Source organism: Patagioenas fasciata, chromosome 14, assembly GCF_037038585.1.
Source record: "Patagioenas fasciata isolate bPatFas1 chromosome 14, bPatFas1.hap1, whole genome shotgun sequence".
NCBI lineage: Eukaryota > Metazoa > Chordata > Aves > Columbiformes > Columbidae > Patagioenas > Patagioenas fasciata.
The window spans coordinates 12144726-12166210 of record NC_092533.1 but is presented as its reverse complement, the minus strand read 5'-3'; the positions used below and the strand labels follow the sequence as shown (position 1 = coordinate 12166210).

Genomic DNA, 21485 nt, shown 5'->3' with positions numbered 1-21485 from the left:
TCCTGTAGTTCCTTATATGTCTTAGGAAAACAAGAGGAATTTGTAAATACTCAATGGGAAAAAAAAGAAAAAACTGTATATATAAATTGAATTCCTTTAAATTGGTCTGTGTTAAAGATATGCAGAATATATATATCTGCATAAAAGTATATAAGCTAACATCAGGTAGTATTTTTGTTTCTTCTAAAGTGTCAGTTGCCTATTTTTTAAGTACTAGGCAAATAATATGTGTACTAATACTGAAATCTTGTTTCAAGTTATGAAAGTTATGTACAGAATATCAATGGAAGAGGTGGAAAGGCTGTCTTTAAAGGCTTAGATACAAGTAGTGCCTTGTATCTAAATTGAGTGATCTCTGTGTGTGACTCAAAATGTTCTTCTGTGTTCCCACAGAGACGTTAATTTGCTGTTTAAAGTACTGACCAGCCAAAGTGAACTACTGGCAGGTGTTTGGTTTTTATTTTTTTTTCTGATTTTGCTGTTGTCGCTACATGCAATTAAAAGCATGAAAAGTTCATTGCCAGGTAGCATCAACACCAGCCATGTCCAACAAAACCAGAAAGCATGTAAGAAATATTAAAATAAGTAAAATTAACTAAATGAAAGAGAATTTTCCAGGATTTTTCATTTTATATTCATTGAATTTAGAATAAAGGAAAGTTAGAGTAAGTATGTTCTTACTTTTCCCCTTGAAGTTACTTTTAATTTAAAAAAAGATATATATTTTTTTATGTTTCTCTCTGGTTATGCCTGTGTCAACCTGTAGATGTTCCTCAACCATTACACAGTGAAATGTATAAATGATTTCATGTGACCATGAGTCCCAGCCTAAGCACTGGAAGCATGTTTCTCCCATGGCAACAACATATATTCCTAGTTGCATTAACTCTCAGAACAGAGTGGTGTGTTGCACACACTAGCATTTCTTATATTTGTTACCAACAGTAATCTTGGTCTCGTTTTACTGTCGTAGCACTTGTGACCCCGCTGGCTACAGAGTGGAAGCACAGTGGCAAGGATAGCGACAGTGATCAGCAAAGCATGGGCTTCAATCTTCTGTGTGCAAGACATGGCAGTTATGGAAAGCAGAGATTCAAGCCTATGCTGCAATTCTTTATCCATTGTGTCTGTTGTCAGGCAGGTTTGGAGCAAACTTGGACTCAAAATTGCAACTTGCGAAAGAGGGCGGCAGCAACAGACAAACAGAAAATTAGTCTAGAGAGGAGCTTTTCAGAATAAGGACTGCCAAGTGCTAGATACTCGTCTTTACTCAAAACCTGACAGTGCTTCACTCATTATTCATTGTGTGTCTGGTTTTGTGAGAAGATGGGTTTCTCACTGTGACTGCTGGGCAGTGCAAAGGTTTCGGAACAGAAGCATTGTCCTAAGGCCTAGGTTTCACAGAGCTTTTGAGATACCATCTCAGACAGAACCTATTTTTCAGAAGTTCCTTAGCAATCAATCTTTTAGAACTGGAACTCCCTTTACTGTATCTTAAGTCACATGTTACTATCTTAAAAATGTTAATTCCTATTGCAGAGTTTGAAATGCAGTGCTGTTGTGGGAAGAGCTAAAATATCTGATTTTATAGGTGCAGGTTATAATTGATACTAGGTGCTTACACAGGAATTGAGTCATTTTTTTAATCAACAGCTCATAGCCTCGTTACAGCAGATAATTAATGTCACTTGCTGACTGAGAGCTGAGCTGGAGTAACCAAATGTTCTAGGTGAGAAGTGGGTTGGGAAGAGAATCCACAGTACACAAACTAGTAGCATTCACACAGCACATATGATGCCCTGGAGACTTTTGTGCAGTGTAAAAGTAACTTTTCAAAGCAAACATGTTTACAAAATAAATAAGATTTGGTAAATCTGCATATATTTAATAAACCCACTACAGAAAAGGTGGTAATCTCTATTGTTTGTATGGTTTTGTGAGATGGACTTCCAAAACCTTCTTGTTTTCATTCAAGATCATCTATACCACTGATCCAGCCAAACTATATATGTTACTCTAAACATTTTCTTCTATTATTGCCTATTTTTTTGTGTTCTTTCTCCCTCTGCAATAACCTATTACATTATTTCTCCCTATTTATGCCACCAAGAAAAAAACATGAAGAAAATAGTGTCATGTTTTAGACAGCGAGTCAAAGATTTGCCATAGACAGACTTGTCTGTAGTCATTCCTTCTCATTTTGACACTATATCCAATTTTCTCATTAAGATGTCAGACCATAATGCATTTTGCATAAACTTACATAAGGCAAAGCCAGATAGTTTGACAACTTCAGTATCTCTTTGTTTGCCACAAGAATATAAAGTGCCTCAAGTTTTCTCAGTGCATGAATAATTATGAAACTTTTTCTACAGATGTTCACTGAATTTTCGCTGTCATAATTAACATATGGGACTTAGTACATTTCACTTGAAGGATTAACTGCTTCTGCCCTTCCTCACGATACACAGTGTGGTCATCCCCTTCTATTTCAAGAGTGCTGTTCTGTGCAGCAAGAACATTTTAATTAAAACAGCAGATTATCTAGTATCAGGTATTTCTCCCCTTCAATTTTTCAAAAAAAGATACTTCAGTAATCTGGCAATGCCATGTTGAACTGTGCATGAGTGATCTGGTCACATAATTTCTCAGTTCATTTTTTCATCTTTCAATAGATTTTTATTATTATTAAAGCCTTAAGTCCTAGCAGTTGGTTTGAGGAATATAGTAATATAATATACAGACTTAATTCACAACTTCCCAAATCAAAAGATTTTATTTTCCTTTCAATAAAAGTAATTGTAGGAAATATAGAGCATATACCTTCATTTTATGACGAAAAGTTATATTTTCAATATTGAATTAAAAATGTTAAAAGAGAATTAAGGTAATGGTATTCCTTTTTTTCTGTTGTTCAAGGGAGAGCCTGGGGACAAAGATGAACGTTTTTGAAACACTCTTTGCATTTCCACTTAGAAAGACATTGCCAGAATTTCTAAGTGTGGTTTCCAATATTATTTTCTCTCTCGTTATTTATGTAATTATCAAAGCTCAAAGCTTTAATCTTGATGCTCTATTTGTCCTGCACTGCAGCTACATGTGGGTTTACTAACAGTAGACTTTATTAAAACTGGGTGTCTGATATCTATTCCTTTCCTTTCGTCATTAACATGATAGGATTTTAACTCATAATGCTGATGGATATAATGAATGGCTGAATCAATGACTTGATCTTTTCATCAGTGAGGCAGTCCAGTGACTTGCTGTTAATGCTGTGATGAAGTTGCCAGTGGATCTAGAGGAAAAGCATTAACTGCAATCATTTAAGATAATAGAATTGAATTTGGATTTTAATTCATAACGTTGGTAACTGTAACAATTTACAGGATTTAGAAAATGCAATTTTTAGCCTTATTTAGAAATCACTTCTAGAATTCTGAATGAAGGGTTGTTTCCGTGGATGTTTTGTATACATATCAAAGCAAATATCAGCTTTCTCCTAAGCAGGTAAAAAATACCAAAGCCATAAAAAAGAAAGTGATGATTATTCCATTCAGGATTTGTTTCGTTACACTGTTGGGAACGCTTATAAAAATCAGTCATCTGTATTTCAGGAGGTATTTTAATACCTCTAAGTATTAATAAATCAATGTTCTAATTACTATTTTGAGCATGCGAAAGCTACATAGTGGGATTGAAGAAAGTCTCAGATCAAGTCAACTTTGAAAATAAAATGGAACTGACTCACTGTGGTTGTGCGTTGCTGAGAAGGTCCTTTTGACCGTGCTCTGCCATGGGGCATCCCAGCTATATCCCAATGAGAAAGACAATTTCATCCACTGATCATCCTCCCTGCCTGTTTGACCTTGTTTTCTTCTAAAGGGAGCAAGACCTTAGGATAGTTTGTGACACCTCTTGCCCACTTACCACGTGGTGTAAGCACAACCATCTCATCCCTGTAGCCACTCGCAACAGCTTATAGAGAGCAGTGTAGCTATTTACAGAGAGTAGGGAAAATACACTAGTAAGTGGGATTTAAACTGTGTGCAGAAATATGAAAATAAACATCTTTCAGTGTTTGGACAGTATTGATTAGGTTGGATTAGGATTTTGAAATGAGATGGGGACTTCTGTAGGCAGCACGGATAACTGAGGTAGTGATGCTGCTCTCAGTCGAAGGGAAACAAGGATCTAAACGCGACTGGAGGAGCTCTCTAGCAAATGTAACATAAATTATGATCCAAACGTTTGTTACTACATATTCCTTGTCACTTTACACTTTAGAACAGGTGTTAGCCACAGTCTCCTGGCAAAATTCTATCTTTGCTAATTAAATTCTACCCTGCTAAATTCCCCCTGAAATTTTAATTGGATTTTGTATTCCTCAATATATGCCATAAATTGTTGTGTGAAGCTGCTTTGTGCTATTTACTGGCTGCATTTAATTGGTAGGTGACACACTCCTTATCTACTAATACAGTGTCTTATCATTTGTGAAGTGATTTAAAATTTATTACTACTGGTTTCTACAATTCATTAAATCTTCATCAAAAAAAGCTAATTCTTGGTTTCCCCCAGTCTTCTCAGTTATGTTATTTGGCTGAAAACTCTGTTAGAGAATTGTCTCAAGGGAGTATACAAGTAGAACTGTAAAGTGTTTCTGTTGTTGTCTTCAAAAAAACTCAGTTTCATCCATACTGAGAACTGATTTTAAAAGAGATTATAGTATAAAGACAAATTATAAAATGAACTAAACTGAAACATTGTTCTCATGAGGCAGACGTATTTTGGAAGTATGCTACCAAAAATTGTTTTTCTGCATACTTTAGATCATTTACAATTTAGCACTTTGAATTCATTTGTATATACTTGAAGTGGATTTGGGTAATAATAGAGCCATAAACACTTTTTAGTCCACTAAAGAGAGCTGCTCCTCACCATCCTGCTCCGAGACTTCTGGTATTTACTGTGCTTGTGACCACTGGAATATATTCAGGTGCTTTGTTTTTTCTGGAGTTGGGGAGGACCCTCTCCTTTATGTTCTTATGCATTTATTTTTATGGTACTTATGAAGATAGTGTTTACTATTGTTTACGGCAAACAGTTCCATCAAAATGCAGAGTCTAGCCTGTGTGGTCCTCCAGTGAGGGCTATTTCACTTTAGCTCTTTTAGTTTTGTTTTTGTATGTATTTTTACTGACGTTTTCTAAACACTGCTGAGTTTGCAGACCTGGTTGCTTTTTGGTTTCCTTGAAGAAAATCTCCTATTTCTGACACTTTTACTTGGCAATGTTTTTTGTTTCAGTAACTCTTCGTACTTTACAAAGCAAGAATCAGACTCTGTCTGTGTTTATATATGAGTGCTTGGAACAGGGAAGGTAATAAAGTGTTTCTTAGCAATTTTATCACTGTACACACAAGCTGGATGTAATTACAGAGCTTGTGCTCAGGAAAACATTGGGTTTGCAGCCTTTCTACTCATCTATCAGCTCCATGAGATGTTCCAAGTCAAAGTGGCTTTTAAAAGCCACTTGGGACAGTTCAGCTCTTCAGTATTCCCACTTCTAACTTGTGACAAAATGACATGATAAAACTCTAATGAGACAGATTGATATCTTCAACTCACTGCCTCCCAAAAATACATTTATTCTTTGCTACGAAAGAGGCCTTTCATTCTAAGGTTTGGATAAATATTTACCTTATACAATAGTAGTACTAAAATATTTCCTAAAAAATACTACAGCATATAAGTACTTGTAACACGAACAGACTGCTGAAGTAATTCAAATATTATACAAAATTGGGAGCACCACAGATAAGACAGTGGCTTAATAAACATGTTGACAAGGTGGCTGTTAGATACCTGCAGCACTGATGTGATGTGCTCCTAAGCCATGACAGCCTCCCGGAGACCGAGGATGCTACAGAGCGGCGGAGGAATCCAATTTTCATGTTTACAGTAACAGAGCTCACTGTACTTTCAGCTTCTTGCTTCGACACAGGAGCAATGTGTTCCCTGCAAATAACAATTTCCTGATTCATGAGTCCCTCAGACACGTACAGGATAACACTTTCCAAAGGAAGGACAAAGTTAGAAAATAGGAATATAAATGTTGATACCGACATGTGTGATGCCTTGGGTTGTAAAGATATGCTAGGAATGTCACTGTACAGGGAAGAAGGCAGTTTAAGTAGGGAACACACAAGCAGAGGTGTGGAATACAGTGGCTCGTGTGAAAAAATATTGTCAAATTGCTTTTTAATAGTTTGGAATTTGAGTCATGATTCCTTTAAGAATGCATCTTTGCAGTTTTAAGTGTCAGAAAAATATAGTGATTATGAAGTACTAATAATAGCATTTTCTGTTGCTGCATTGTGTATTATACGTTTTTGTATTATTCATGTGTTTTTCTCTTCATTTTTTTGAAGAAGGGTATTTATTTCAAAGGCCTGAGAGAGGTGCAGTCCACATGGGGCTCTAAGCATAGAGATGAAGTGCTCTAACTTCTTTATATGAGGCCGATTCCCTTTTATGTATGTTAGAATATTGTACTGGATTCTTTTTAATGAACATTTACATGCAGATATGCTGCTTTTCTAGCCCAAGAGGCAACCTTATGTAATACATATTTGCATATTGACACAGTTACGATACCAAGCTAGAGGAAAACAGAATAAAAGTCAACTGAGTGTGTTAAAATCTACTTGCGTGGAAAAGTTCCTTTAAGGGTTGGCATTATCTCGTCTCAGTCATATCTGCTTCGAGAAATAGGCATAGCCTCAAGCGATGCCTGGAGTTGCTACTCAGAAGAAAAGTGAATGTTAGAAAAGTTATAGACAATTTTATTAACTTAAAAACTTCTGAAATGTGGAATGCAGTGATGAAGTTGTCTTGATATGGTACCTGGTAACGCTAGTGTAAACCAGAGGGGAATACAGAGTACTAAGCAAAACAGGATGTTACATATAGAGGATTGAACATGGCTTTGTGTTACATAAAAGCCAAAGCTTTAAGTTAAACTAAAGTAAGTGAACTCAGGAGGAAAATGTGAAAGGAGGTTGCTTCTGCCATGGATTTCACAGGAGGTGGCTGCTTAATGGTATGTTTGATACTCTCCAGGGTTACAGTCTTCTATGCCAATTAAATTCAGAGAGCTAAAGTAGATTTCTTTCTTCTTCTTTGGCCTTGTCCCATGTCCTGTTAAAAGACTTCCATGTCCTGCTACATTGTTCATACCTATCCACAAGCATTATCATCTTGTTACCCAGCCAAATAACTTGTCTTCGTATACTGTTTCTACAACCTGGAGGGTTGTGTGTCAAAAGAATTTATTCTCACCTCTTTCAGCATCCTAGGAAGGTAGCTGGGATACTGCCAACAAACCTGTGCTGTCTTTTCTCATATAGGTGTCACAACAGAATTTCCTACAGGAAAGTCCTCTGAGCCTTGAGGCAAGCAGCTCCCACCGAAATACTTTGAGAAGTCAGTAATGTGCTTTTTGATACCAACCAGGCAGTGTGAAGGACATCTAGAAACGTTACAGGTCTATCGCAATTTTAAGGAAATACTGTTGTAGTTCTAACAAAATCAGGATCTTTAATAAACTTCATTCACACGATACCATATAAATAGTTCTCCACAGCAAAGGTACGTGTAATTATCCTTAAAAAAGCTTTTAGAAGAAAGAGGACTTATCCAGATACAAAAATATATTAAGAAAGTTCCCAAGTATGTATAGTCATTACTAAAAGAATTTTTGCAAGCTCAATTAAGTGTCCAAAACCAACCTTAATTCTACATGTGTAAAAACCATGTGTTTTTAATGTCCTAATGATGTCTAGTTCTTATCAGTAGCAGTTTTTAGCATATTGTTGTTGGACAGTCAATGAGAGCAATGTTTCAATTCTTTCATAACCAGATATTTACTTAAGGGTGAAGTGGTTTAGATACGATGTCCTGAATACTGCAGGTAAAGACAGAATGATATTCCAGAACATTGCCTCACGCTGCATTGCAAACTAACATATCTTAATGAATAAATATTTTTCTAAATTGAACAAATGGCACAGATGCCAGACTGCAGAGATTTCTTCTACAAATTACATTTTTCTCCTTGTGGCCTTGGATGTTTAATACAGCTATGGAATAATCAAGCAGAGTGGAGTATTAATGCAGTTTTATGATGTTAAGGTTGCCAGATGTTGTTCATTTTTCCTTTTTTTTATTCATTTTTTTTAATTGTACAACAGCATTCAAAATGTAGGCTGATTAGTGAGTTGTGGGGAACTTAGATATGTAAGACCAAATGTTATAAGTATAAAAAATTGAGCTTATGTAGATGGTGCTTTACTTATCCATTTCTTTGGCTATGTCCATGACTTCTATTTCCAGTTTTGAAAAGACCAACTCTTAAATCAGATAAAAGGGCAAAAGTCCAACATATTTAGTCTTTCAATTAAGTCTTCTCTTAAGTAAGAAAATTGGGAGACTTATTTACCTGTAAGAAAACAATATTCAATATCTGAACCCCTTCATAATTTCCACAACATATATAGTTTTGGACACCGATTTTCCTCTGCATAAATTTCAAGTTAATGTAGCCAAATAAAATTAAAGTGTAGGGATCAGATGAAAATGTAAGAATGTGTACAGGTTGCAGTGATTAAATCAGTGGTAGGGTGCAAATACAAGTATTTGTTTTCCCCACATGATGTCCCTGCTCATGGCAGCGGTGGCACTGGATGAGCTTTGAAGGTCCCTTCAACCCAAACTATCCTACGACTCTATGAAAAGATTGTTCCCTCTGCACCCAAGTTGCATCTTTAATATTATGCAAAAAGATAGCAGTACTTTCAAATTACATCTTACACATATGCCTCATTTAAAAACACATAAGAGATTTCAGATTTAATTCTTTGGTTGATGAGACAACCCATACAAAATCTACTCCGTTTTCGGCTGTTTTGCATGTCCTTACTAATACAGATATTTCCTCAAATCTGCAAGTTAGAGATCACCGAATTAATTTCCTCAGATACACACAAGCATGGCACAAGAAACCTTGCTGAGTGAAGACTAAGGAGAGGCTGAAAGGCTAATTATATTCAAGGTACTGGCAGGTCATCTGAATGGTCTTGGTTGAGGAAATGTGATGTCAACGGAAGCAAAAGGCCAGGATAATAGCACAGGACCAAAATGATGGTATTTACTGTTTCAGGTGTTTGTGGCTTCCTTCTGCTCATTCAAAACAGCTGTGACTGACTTCTCATGCATGATGTTGGCCTCGCTATGGTTAATCACATTATCAAATTGTAATGGACTGCTTTGCAAAAAATGTACTGTAGATTTTTTAAAAGTTTTCTTTTTTTTATACTGTACATGTTTATTTATTCAGTCCCTTAGGAAACAACAGAACACTGCACAAATCCACTGGAAGTATCACAGTCAAACAGAGCTCTTGTCCATCTGTTTATTCGTGGATTTTATATAATGATCCAGTTAATATTTAAGAGAGACATGATTCATTTGATGAAGTTTGTTCAGGTGAAAATTTTTAGCCCTGTATATTAAATATATGCACTTAAATGTAATGCTTTTTACATTGGAGGTTTTTTGGCTTGAGCAGCTTCTTGGCATTCTGGGTTAGTCCTTCAACATGTATACCACAGTCCTGCTTCATGGGACATGTGCTTTGTTTCTTATTAAGGTTAAATCTTGTGAGCTAGGTGAAAAAATCATTGTTTTCCTGTAAGCGATTTTCAATGCTGAAGCGTGGTACTGTAGATATTTATTCTTTTTATTTAAATTTTTGACTTGATTTCATTGACTTAAGTGTGGAAGAAAATAGTTGACTGATCCAGTAACATCTTCTTAAGTCTTGAAACGTAATAAATACTTCATATTTTCACTTCCTAGATAAATGAAAAAAAAAAAAAGCATATTGTCTGCTTATACCTGCTTGCAGTTGTCTTTTCAAAATGGTTATTTTCACTTGATTTCTCTTCATTTTGTGATTTAATGGCATTGAAATAGATCACTAAAGAATTGATTTATTCATTTTTATCATATTGACATCAGCTGCAGTTCACATTTAAATAGCAATTTGTTATTTCTGCCTGAATGTTGCTTTCCTCAGCAATGATTGATGTCATCCTCATGGTTACATCTTGCAATTTCCTACTGTGTCTCTGAAGATCTACTCTTATAAGAAGTAAAAGCAAATTTCCTGGTTCTTCTGTGTAGCTGATAATAAAATTGAGCTTCAAGACAATAGACAATTATCCTGGGTTTCTTAATATTCAATTTCCCAGTATTTTACCATAGTCTTCTTTTAATAACAAATTAAAATAAGGGGTTTTGTTTGGTTTGTTTTTGTTTGTTCTTCCTCCTCCCATCCCTCCCCCCTTAAAAAGTATCTTCTGATGTTTAATATAGTTACTTCTGTGTTCTGGAACTCCTTTTTAATGTAATGTGTTTAACAGGGTATTAATAAATTTTACTGTAGAACTGTGATGTATACTAACCTGGTTTTTTTTTAAATTTACAGATTGATGGATTTATTTTTCTTTGTTATTTTGCTATTAGTGGAAGTGAGAACTACATTTAGTGCTGTCATTGTATTGGCAACAGTCACCACATTTGTTTTCTTCACATAACATTTCTTAATGTCAGCCATGCTATGCTAAAATCCCGTTCAGAGATGATTCAGACTTAATCCGTGCTCACAACTGGCAACTTTGTCATCAGAAGAGGTCTTCTGCTACATGAAGTGGGTTGGATAGGCTTTGGCAGAACTATGGGAGAGGCTGTTTCTAGGTACTTTATAAAATGTGTATGGTTTTCAGACATGCAATTTCAATAGTGATGGAAATCCCTGAAGTTTAGACATTTAAATAAATAAAACAGGACCAGATGTATTATACATTATTGTGTTCTGGGACATAAACACAGCACTTAGTCTTCAGGAGACACCAAACACGAATGATGGAGATCAGAAGAAAAAGATGAAGAGCATTCTTGCATGTGATCTGGGAAAGATCTGTAGTCTAAGCTACACAGAAAGTGCCAGTGTGAAGATTGTGTGGTGCCCAGTGGTTGCTGGAGTCTCAGGAAGAAGATATTTCTGATGATGTGGCACCTGCTTTGAGCTAATTGGACGTCATTAGCTTCATATCACCAGACACAGCTCAGCTGTATGCACTCATCTCTGTTATGTGGGGAGCACTTAAACTTGCAAGATCTCCACGGTGTTGAATCCAGTAACTTTTTAGATCATTCATACTGGTGACAGAAACTGAGCTTATGGAAACCAAAAGATTGCAAAAAATTGCCAAGTTCTAGGAACTAGAAGGTTTTTTTAAATTTTATTGCACTGATACGGTTCTCCCTATCTGTTTCTAATGTCTCTTTCTTTTCCTAGAAGTATTGTAACAGTGGAAATTTACTTATGAAAGCATTTTGCAGCAAGTGCCCTAAAGTACAAATGATTTTCGTTGAATTATTTAGAAAAAAAAACAGCGATGACTTTTAATGGGTTGCACCAGGACACCTCTTCTACATGTTACCAGTCTTACCATAAGCAAGAGTCAGCCTGAAGTGCCTACACGAAAATTAAACTTAGCTCTGCCATGAAAATCCTACTGTGAGCCCGGGAATCAATTTTGTAATTTCACTTGTCCATCAAAACTCCTTTTTTAATAGCCCTATACTGTCCTACGGTAATTATGGCTCACTTTTCCTTCTTCCCTTCTTTCTTCTCCCCACCTCGCAATCTCTTTTATACAGCTTGAAGATGATTATATTTGGAGACTCTTACCAACTTAATCTAAAAATCAATTGAGTTTCACTGTAGTCAGAAAATTGTACATCCTCTTTTGTATCCAAATCCTCGGAGCCTTAGGGGAAAAAGTTGTTGAAGTGAAATGTAAAAAGAATTTTAATTTTTCATGCAGAAAATCAGAATTGGGAGGAGGAGAGAGGGGAGAAAGAGGAGAGAGAAACAAGACAAGCACGATGTACTTTTTCCAGTTTCTCTGATGCCAAATGGGTTCAGCAGTACACAAACTCTGACTTTCCTTCTCTCCTTTATAATATGCCATTGATTTCAGCATATGGTGACTTGGATTTTCCTCAGCTTTGAAGATCTCTGTAAATTCAAAGAAACACTTCTTGCTTATTCTACCTGGCTATGTTTTTAAATGAATAACTGGATGGTGATGAATAAAGCAATGCAGTGAACCAAGTTTGAGTGTTCTGAAGGGTTTTAGAATTTTAAAACATGCTTTGCTTGTTACTTAGGATTTTGTAGGTAATTTTACTGTTTGCTTTGTGCAAATGCTAAACTGCTGAATAAATTATTGAAAAAGGAGAAGTTGGTGGTTCTGTGTTTAAAAATAAATAAAATGCATAGATATTGCTGCTAAAGGTGTTCCATGATCTCTTCTATAAATAGGATTAACTATTTGCTTTATATTTCTGTGTAGCATTCATCCCATTGCACAGGGCCTGTATGTGTCCAGTGTCTCAATTACTCTGATGGTCTACGGCATTAACGTGTCTTAAGACTGTCAGCAGATACTATTTTATATATTCTTAATCAAAACTTGCAGTCTGTTATAGATATATTCATTAATCCTCTGCATTTAATTTTGGGAAGCTACTATATCATGAGTGGCTAGGCAGAGAAAATCCAGTCGATAGCAGCAGAGATAGGAGAGGTTAAGTATCTTGACATTCATTCCCTACTATGAGTCCATAGATTTTTGTATATTGTAAAGTAATTTTGTGATTTTTTTTTTCCAAGAATACCATGTGTATAATGCAACTATATCATTCTTCAAAATGTAAGTGCTATGAGTCTTGCAAATGATTATTTTATAATAGCATTTAATTCCAGAACCTGCTGTAAATGGAGTTCTCATGTGTTTTGTATTTGTGAGCAAAAGACAAATACTTTGCATGAGTGGGAAGATTGTGCAGTACCAGCTTTCACTGAGCCTCCGGACCTGCTAGAGCAAAAATCTTGTTGCACTGACCAAATTGTGCTACATCGTACTTCCATGTTGATGACATCTAGAATGACTGATAGAAAATGTAATTAGAAGGACACTTTTTTGGATAAGCTTGAGCAGATGGAGTTAGGATTAAGCCAGTTCCCAACAGGATGCTTTTGTGTCACTGCTGAAACTGCAGGATTTCTCCTGAGCTCGGCTGTGATGCTGCTGGGGTACATGTGTTGTCCAATGCCATTCCGACCATACTCAGACAGTCTGAGGATGGTTCAGAGCAGAATGAGGTTAATGTACAGCTTCAGAATTGTCTCTGTGTTTTAGCCACATTTTTACTGTTTTCCATGTTTATGTCATTATTTTTTTCTCAGGTCAACAAATGTGTTTAGTCTATGCTACCACAGTATTAGTAATATGGACCATTTCAATTCCTACATGGTGTGCACAGTGTAGAAGTGTATGTGAATCTATATATCAATGAAAAGTATAGCCCAGCTGTCATGTGCAAACAAAAACATTGTGAGGCAATGAATCCTACTGACCAATTCTGAGATTTTAGAAAAGTCAGCTTATTTTTTTCTGTTATGTGGTGCTTTTAGTAACTAGATTGTGTCTAAATATCCTCAAGCTCAGCCAGTAATAGTACTGCTTTCATTTTAGGTCATTTGTATTTAAAGAATTACACATTTTGACTTGTCTTAGTGTAGAGGGTTTAGATTGCAAGGTGACAAACAAACCCTGGCAGATGTATTGTTAACCTCCTCTTCCCCAACTTCCCTCTTTTGCCCCCAACTCTCCCCGCTTCCCACTCAGAACAGGCGATCGGGAGGGAAAGAAGGACAGAGGGAAGAGAGTTGGAAAAATTAAAGATGTTTTACTAATGCTACTAATAAGAATAGAGAAAATAATACAAAATATACAAAACCAATCTTGAAAGTCTCAGCAACTGCAGAGCCAGCACCCAAAGTTCTGGATTAGACTCTGCAGCCAACCGGAGCTGGATTCAGTCTCTCACTGGCCTCAGTTCACAGGGACGACCAGCAAGGCCCTCTCCTAATGTCGGCCATAAGCAGAAGGGAAAAGCAAAAGGGCAAAGGGTGAGATCCTCGTGATCTCCCACTTTTATATGAAGTATTCATGTGAATGGAATGTTATACACAGTCGGTCAGCTTCTTGGTCACCAGTTTCTCGCCCCTCTCGCGAGATGTCCATCCGTGCTTATCAAAAAGTTTGCATTCCATTGCTAGGTTTACCAAAACATGTATCTGGTTCTCCAAGAAAATGCAGCTAATATGAAGGCTTTAGCTGACAGGCAAAATTCACTAAAAGAGAAACTTGTTTTTTAACAAAACCAAGACACTTAGACAGACTGGGAAAAATATGTTTCTTTGTAGTTTCTGTATGAAGAGGTTTTTATTTTTTGTTCTAGTAGTTGCTTATTTTTCTCCTGCAGTGCTTCATCTTCTGTCATTTCTTGGAGTACAGGCAATGATGAACTCCCTCTTCATGTTAATGGGAGTCGAGGATTCTTTGCTTTTCTTGGGACTGGTGCCATATTACCAGGACAATGTATTGATCTGGTTGACTGCCGGTGTGTGATGCATGGCAGAAATGAGAAATGGAACTTTCTGAATGTGATGTAAATTGTGCTGCTGCTGATATATAGACGATTTAGGAAAAAGCAATCAATCAGATTCTCCGTTCTGGTAGCAGTGCTAACAGACAATTTAACGTATAGTAAAATAACAGGTCTTTTACAATCTAAATCAAATAGTGTTTTGTGCTGAGCTCAGATTCTTGCAAAAATGACTTGCAGCATTTTTGGGCTTAGTATGCTTTACTTTCCATGTTACTGACTGATAATGTTAGAAACATTGAGCTGACATTCATTAATTCTGCCTTTTTCTTGTCAAGAGACACAGATTATTCTTTCTAGAGTTTCTTTTATGATTTTAGATTAGTTGGTATTTAAATAATTTTAACTTGTAAGTAGAGTTGTTTTGCGTCTTGGATACCTGCAGATGGAGTTCATTATAGCCACAGGTATCTGTAAAAGATCCGCTAGATACATGAATAGACCCATTCTCTCTTCTGGCAGATGTTTTGCAGATATTAGACTTATATCAAATTATATTTGGGTGCTTTTCCAGTACACAATAGCATTCATTTGCAGATGACTATAACATTATTTTCTCCCCTTCTCCATGTTATGAAATGAATAGGAGGATTTAGCTTTCTTGGAAAGAAAAAGAAGTATTTTAATGAAAGCTTGAAGAGACTTCCTGAAATTCTTTTCCATACCTGCTAACAAGTCTTGTCATTCAGTGTCCAAGTCTCAGCCTCGCATTTCCCTGGTGTAAGTGCCTTACACTGCACGGTCTCCCCAAAGCAGCCCAGAGCTATGTAATTTGGAATCTTTGGTTTAAATGTTTGAGAGAGATTTTCAAAGGAGTTCAGCTCTCCTCAAGTAGTTGTCGATATTTGTTTAGTATTAAGGCTCTGAGAATGCTGGTGCACTCAGCAGTCTGCTGGAACAGAAATCCTGGACTTCTTTCCTGCATTAAACTTGGTACAATTAGACAGTTCAAGGCCAAACCATGTGTGGGCAGTTGGGCGGAGCAGTTCTGCTAACAGATGTTCCAAAAAATAAAATAAAGAGCCATTTGGACTTTTTATAAAACATATTTTCTCTTACATACAAAAGTGGATTTTTCCTTGTTGTAACATATTTTATAATTCATTTTGTTAGAAAGAAAAACAAAAGATTGATTTGTTAGTTATGAAGTTTAATGGTTGAATTGCTTCAAAATTAAATAATTTACCTTGATTAATCCCACTGACTTCAGTAAATGGTCTTAGATTCTGGCACCTCCTGTTCAAGGAAAGGGTAGATTTGAGACACAACCAGCAAAACTCAGCAGTATCATAAAGTTAAGAGTGAACCCTTACAAGAAGGTATGTAATATCATTCTTTCTAAACTCTCTAAGGTTGTCCTTTTATATTTTTCATAATATATATTTGCTTTTACATCTCAAGATCAACCAATTTATTAATTTTTCTATGTTTTTAGATTTTCTTTTTCTCTCTGAAAGGCTAGAGTGAGACTTGACAAATATGAAGTGGTGATAGACAAGGAAAGATAAGTAAGCTGTCTGCCTCTTTTCTGAAGATACACTTATAACCAGAAGAGTAAAAGACACCATGACAACCTGATGAATTTCAGGTCTGCAGAATCTGCACAGATTCCTCATACCATGTAACCCTTGGAAAAATGACCAAAGAACTTACTGAACTGAATGAGGGATTTGTGCTTTGCACAAATACTGAGACAAATGTGTTCCCTTTAAATGTCTTATTGAAGTGGGCCTGTCTTGCCATGAGCACAGTTGTTAATGACCTCCATCCACGTACCACTATCTTCCTGGAAAAGTTCCTTTTAAAGCAAATGAAGCAGATCTAGTGGTACTTAAAATCTGGTATCCTGCACAGAGTAGAAACAACTCATCAAGAGCCAGTGCCCCAGTGTTAACAGTAATTTGCCTTCCTGTCAAACAACTGCTTCTCCACTGGCAGAAGGTACAGCAATAGGTGTGATGGTTCTTTCCACTAGCATTTGGGAACGTGACAAGAAGTTTTGCTATTAGTGGATTTAGGTGGTAAGTAACACTTTGCAAAAACAAAGTCTGTTTGCTGGAATACAGCTTCTACAGGTATCCACTGGAAAACCAAAGGATGGCCGGGCAGGGCGAGATGTTCACACCCACAGCCCGGGGAGGAAGAGAGGAGTTACCAACGTGTTACATTAACAGTGTAAGAGCCAGAACCTGGTAGAAACTTTCACCAGAAGAAATAACAGATGTAGAAAAGCTAAATTAAATATTACAGTATATGGTCAAAGGTTTTTATGCTGTAGTTCACAGCTCAGGTCTGTTAGTTCAGAAACTATGGTAATCTCATTTACATGACTAAGTAGAAGTATTCCTCATTTCTTAAAATACTCAATGCTTAGAAGTGCCTCAGTCATATCAATATGCTATAAGAATGTAACCACCAGAATATTTTAAAACTTGCTGTATGCTGGATAGATTTTTATGGTTCTTTCAGTGTTTTTACAGAGTATTTGGCTCATATCTTCAAAGTCACTCACCTTCTGCTACTGCTGTGTACCTGGATTACACATAGATAATAGAAGAAGAGTAATACATGGAAACAGTTTTATAGTTTCTAGGTTTTCAAAAATGCATGATCTGCATTATTCCTTGAAATTAAGTGCTGTTTGAGCAGTCTAAAATGTTTTTTTTTTTATTATTATTATTTGATTTTGTCCTTTGACTGTGGGTGAAAACTTAATGTCAAATATATAACGTTTTATTATGTCAGTTTCCTAAAAGTTCATAGGCATTATTTTGAGTTGTTCTTTAGCTTTTCAATTTTTTAACAACAAAAACCTTTAAAAGGCTAAAAACCTTCATGAATATCATATTTCCTGGCTTTGTAGCAGATTTATTTCTGACGTCTACTGATCAGTTCTACCTACCACCTCTGGAGTGTGCAAGTTAGTTCAGTTGCCGTTTGGTGAACGTAGATTCATGTTTCATGCATATGCTTTATGACTCTGTGACCATGTTCTGTCTTTTTGTTTGGTTTTTTGTTGAGTGTTGCTTTTTGGGTTTTTTTTGTTTATTTGTTTATTTTTTGGCTGGGGCCTCACCAGCTCACATTTCTGCTACCAGTGCTCACGTTTCAGCCCGGGGGCTGAGACTGCAGCAAACCCACAGTTTTGTCCAGTCTTGGGGATCAGAAGTTGCCTTAAGCTGAATGTACAGTTACTATCTGTATAGGGGATGTGTGTAGTCTTAACTTGTTTTTTAAAGTTTCCTTATTAATATGTTGATACAATGTATCTTTAAAATACCAAAGATTAAAATACACCTAGGATTGCCGTTTGAAATTCTGTTTCGAATTACCTGTGTCTGTCTGTATGGTTGTACCTATCATGTTATTAACAGTTTAGTTTTAGAAATATATTTGAAGTTATTGTCTGAATTAATTACCTGGGCTGTTCTCCATCATTTCAGAAGAGACATGTATCTTAACTGTTTATTCCTGTTTTTATAGATGGCTATACCACAGATGACATTGAATTTTACTGGCGTGGGGGTGATAATGCAGTTACAGGAGTGACAAAAATTGAACTTCCACAGTTCTCCATAGTAGACTACAAGCTTATCACCAAGAATGTTGTTTTCTCTACAGGTTTGTGAAGGGGAAGCTAAAAGGGGAATTCACTGGGAATACCTTTAGAAATGTGGTAATTCTCAATGTGCAGTTCAGGATCTGAGCAAAAATTTTAGAAACAGTAATAAATTAGATCAGCAGTTTTTCTTACGGCTTTCACAGTGTATACGGCATCATTCATTAACACCTGAAGAGGATATAGCAGTCTGTCATGTTTAGGCTCAATCAAATAAGCTATATTATGTTTTCCTATGAAAACGGATTAAGCCACTTATACACCTCAGAGCCCCAAACTCAACAAGAAGCAACCCAGCCTGTAGTAAACTTAAGAACATTTCTCTTGTTATTTCTAGATGTTACTTGTGCCAAGCTGCAGATGTATTAAACTAATTATTTTGTCTTTGCTGTAAAACCTTTAAAAATCCTTGTTCCACAGTGTGTGAGCCAATGCAGGCAGGTCACGAGAAATAACCAGAGGCCACGAATGCAATTGCAAAGAGCAAATTTATTTTAGTTACCTAACTACCGGGGGATCTCTGAAACAGCACCTAAGCTCCCGGGCAGAGGTGACACAAGCGGAGACGCAGGTGCTGCAGAATTCAGCCTTGGCAGAAGATCTCTGGGCCTGCTGCATTCACCTCTGTTTCAAGTTTTCAAGCAGACTCACCCTCCTGGTGTGCTCTGCTCTTTCTCACTACAAAGCAGGAATCTCAGGCATAATGATAAGGTGCCTTAGAGTTTCTCACAGGCCCATGTTATCTAACACAGAGGTTCTACTTGTCAAGCACACAAGGTCAGTAGAACAGCTAACATGGTGTATGTGTTTTTCCTATAGCCCTGCTGCACTCGCTTGAGTGTATTTACAATGATGCCCTCACCATTCTTCCGCTATTCCCACACAGGATTTGCAGTTTGGCCTGTGCTAGCAAGCATATGACTTTCTGAAGGCTCAAAACATGCTTTGTGAGGAGGAGTAGAAAATAAAATTGGATTTCATCAAATTAAAAAAAAAAAAAATTAAAAAAACAACCCAAAGCAAAACCAAAACAAAAAGCCCCAACCAAACAAAACCAAAACCAACCTGGTACATTTCAATGAAATATGAATTCATTCCAGAGAGACAAGTGTTGAGTCGGGCTATTACTGTATGGTGTTCTCTATCTACTTGAGAAAGCTGTTATTTGTATTAAAAAAATTCTTCAGACCCAAGCAGAGATGGGACCTGAATAGTCATGTCTAGGTACCTATTTCAGCAAGTCTTTCACACACAAAATTATTTCTGGTGTCCAGCGACAAAGGACAAGGGTTGTGTTGCTTGGAGAGCAGGTTAGAGTAAGGGTTACACTGAAGTAGCACATAGCTCAACTTTCCAGGGAAGAAGCATTTGTATGTTTTGATGCTCAGAAATGTATTTTGGCTGTTGATTGTTGAATATTATGCTTAACAAGAGATGCACCAAGAGCATCCTTGTACCCTTAGAAATAAAAGATTATTTAATCCCAATTCTTGCTAGAAATTCTGCAGCTGATTATACACGATCTTTCAACTCTGTGTGTACTCTATGTTGTGCAAAACAATAAAACCAAAATGACAGGAAAATGTTTTCAGGCTTTATACAAGTAAATTATGGCCGTACCAAATATTCTCTTTTAGGTGCCTACCCAAGGCTGTCTCTCAGCTTTAAACTTAAAAGAAACATTGGTTACTTCATTCTGCAGACCTACATGCCTTCTATTCTGATCACTATCCTGTCCTGGGTTTCCTTCTGGATTAATTATGACGCTTCAGCTGCAAGAGTTGCTTTAGGTAGGCGTTTTTACACATCTCCTGCAGTGTGCATTAGCTGAATGCTTTTTCTTGCTTCTGGCTTAGTGGATAGTGCATGATTTGAAAAATAAATCCGTTAGATCTTTTTATGTCTGGCTTGTTAAGCTTTGTATTATTTGAATCAGCATTTAAATAATCACAATTTAAATAAAAATGAAAGTGATTTCATGTCTGAATTAGCTAACTGTATAATCATTGTAACCAGAATTAACCTAATTGTCTCAGCAGTTTCAGTTGTTGGTTTACTGCTTGTTTTTCTCCAAAGAGAATACATTTAGTTTGCTTTGCCCATGGCTGTCCAGAATACAAATTCAGCACTGTGTTATGGATTATAAATTGCTTTTCCTTTCAGGTATGAACGAAATAAAGTTTTACTAAGGTTGTATATCTAACTTCTTCTTAAATTGAAGGCTTTTTTTCTTACTGGTACCTTACGTTCTAAAAGCAAAACCATTTTTCTAATTAATTTCTAGAGTGCTTTTATATTTTATCACTAATCTCCTGTGTATTTGTTTATATTGTGCCTCTTGTCAGAGGATCCATGCATGTTTCAAAAATAAATATGAGTATCTATTGCCAAATTTTGTATAAATCAGACCAATTCCTGCCAGTACAGCCCTCATATAGATAAAATAAGTAAATTGCCATAAACCATGCAATTGAGAATTTGACATTTTAACTTTCCTGAGTTTTACCATGCCTTTCCATGTAGCATTTTCCCATAGGAATTCAAGACTACAGCCATCCTGAAAATGCTGGAGAAAAGCAAGATAACAGTGACTCTAGGCTGGTAATTTATAACCGAGGCTCATTAGGGAAGGTTACAGTTTAGCTGGTTGAAAACATACTAATAGAATGCAACTACTGTTTGTTTGATGGAACATTATTACAGGTGTAATCTTGTTTACTGTACAAGAAATTAGAGACAAAGATAACAAATACAGATAGAGGTTGGGGGTGGGGTTTTTCTTCCACCACAAAAGAAAATCATCTAGAATTTTTAAGCTCTAGCATTTGAATATTATGAGCTATTCTTTTAGAAAATTAATTCGATGAATAGACTTGTCAATTTTTTTTTTTTTCCAGGAATCACAACTGTGCTCACAATGACAACAATTAACACCCATCTTCGAGAGACTCTTCCCAAAATTCCATATGTGAAAGCCATTGATATGTACCTTATGGGATGTTTTGTCTTCGTTTTCATGGCTCTGCTGGAGTACGCATTGGTCAACTACATCTTCTTTGGAAGGGGACCTCAACGTCAAAAGAAAGCGGCAGAAAAAGCTGCCAGTGCCAACAATGAGAAGTTGCGAATGGATGTCAATAAGGTAAATTGAAATGGGGATTTATTTTTAGCATTGGCCCAGGAAGGCAGACGTTCGCTTCTGCCAGACAGAGCTTTAAAATG

At 36.4% G+C, this 21485-nt stretch overlaps 1 protein-coding gene across 3 annotated transcripts in view; it reads left to right on the top strand.

The window, feature by feature from the left end:
• Nucleotides 1-21485, top strand: part of GABRB2 (gamma-aminobutyric acid type A receptor subunit beta2) — a 134598-nt gene that overhangs the window by 90746 nt on the left and 22367 nt on the right. For all 3 annotated transcript variants that reach the window (XM_071814793.1, XM_065849106.2, XM_065849105.2), the window contains exons 8-10: nt 18128-18265; nt 19901-20053; nt 21161-21405. In XM_071814793.1, coding sequence (XP_071670894.1) covers nt 18128-18265; nt 19901-20053; nt 21161-21405 — 536 coding nt within the window. The remainder of the gene's footprint in view (nt 1-18127; nt 18266-19900; nt 20054-21160; nt 21406-21485) is intronic.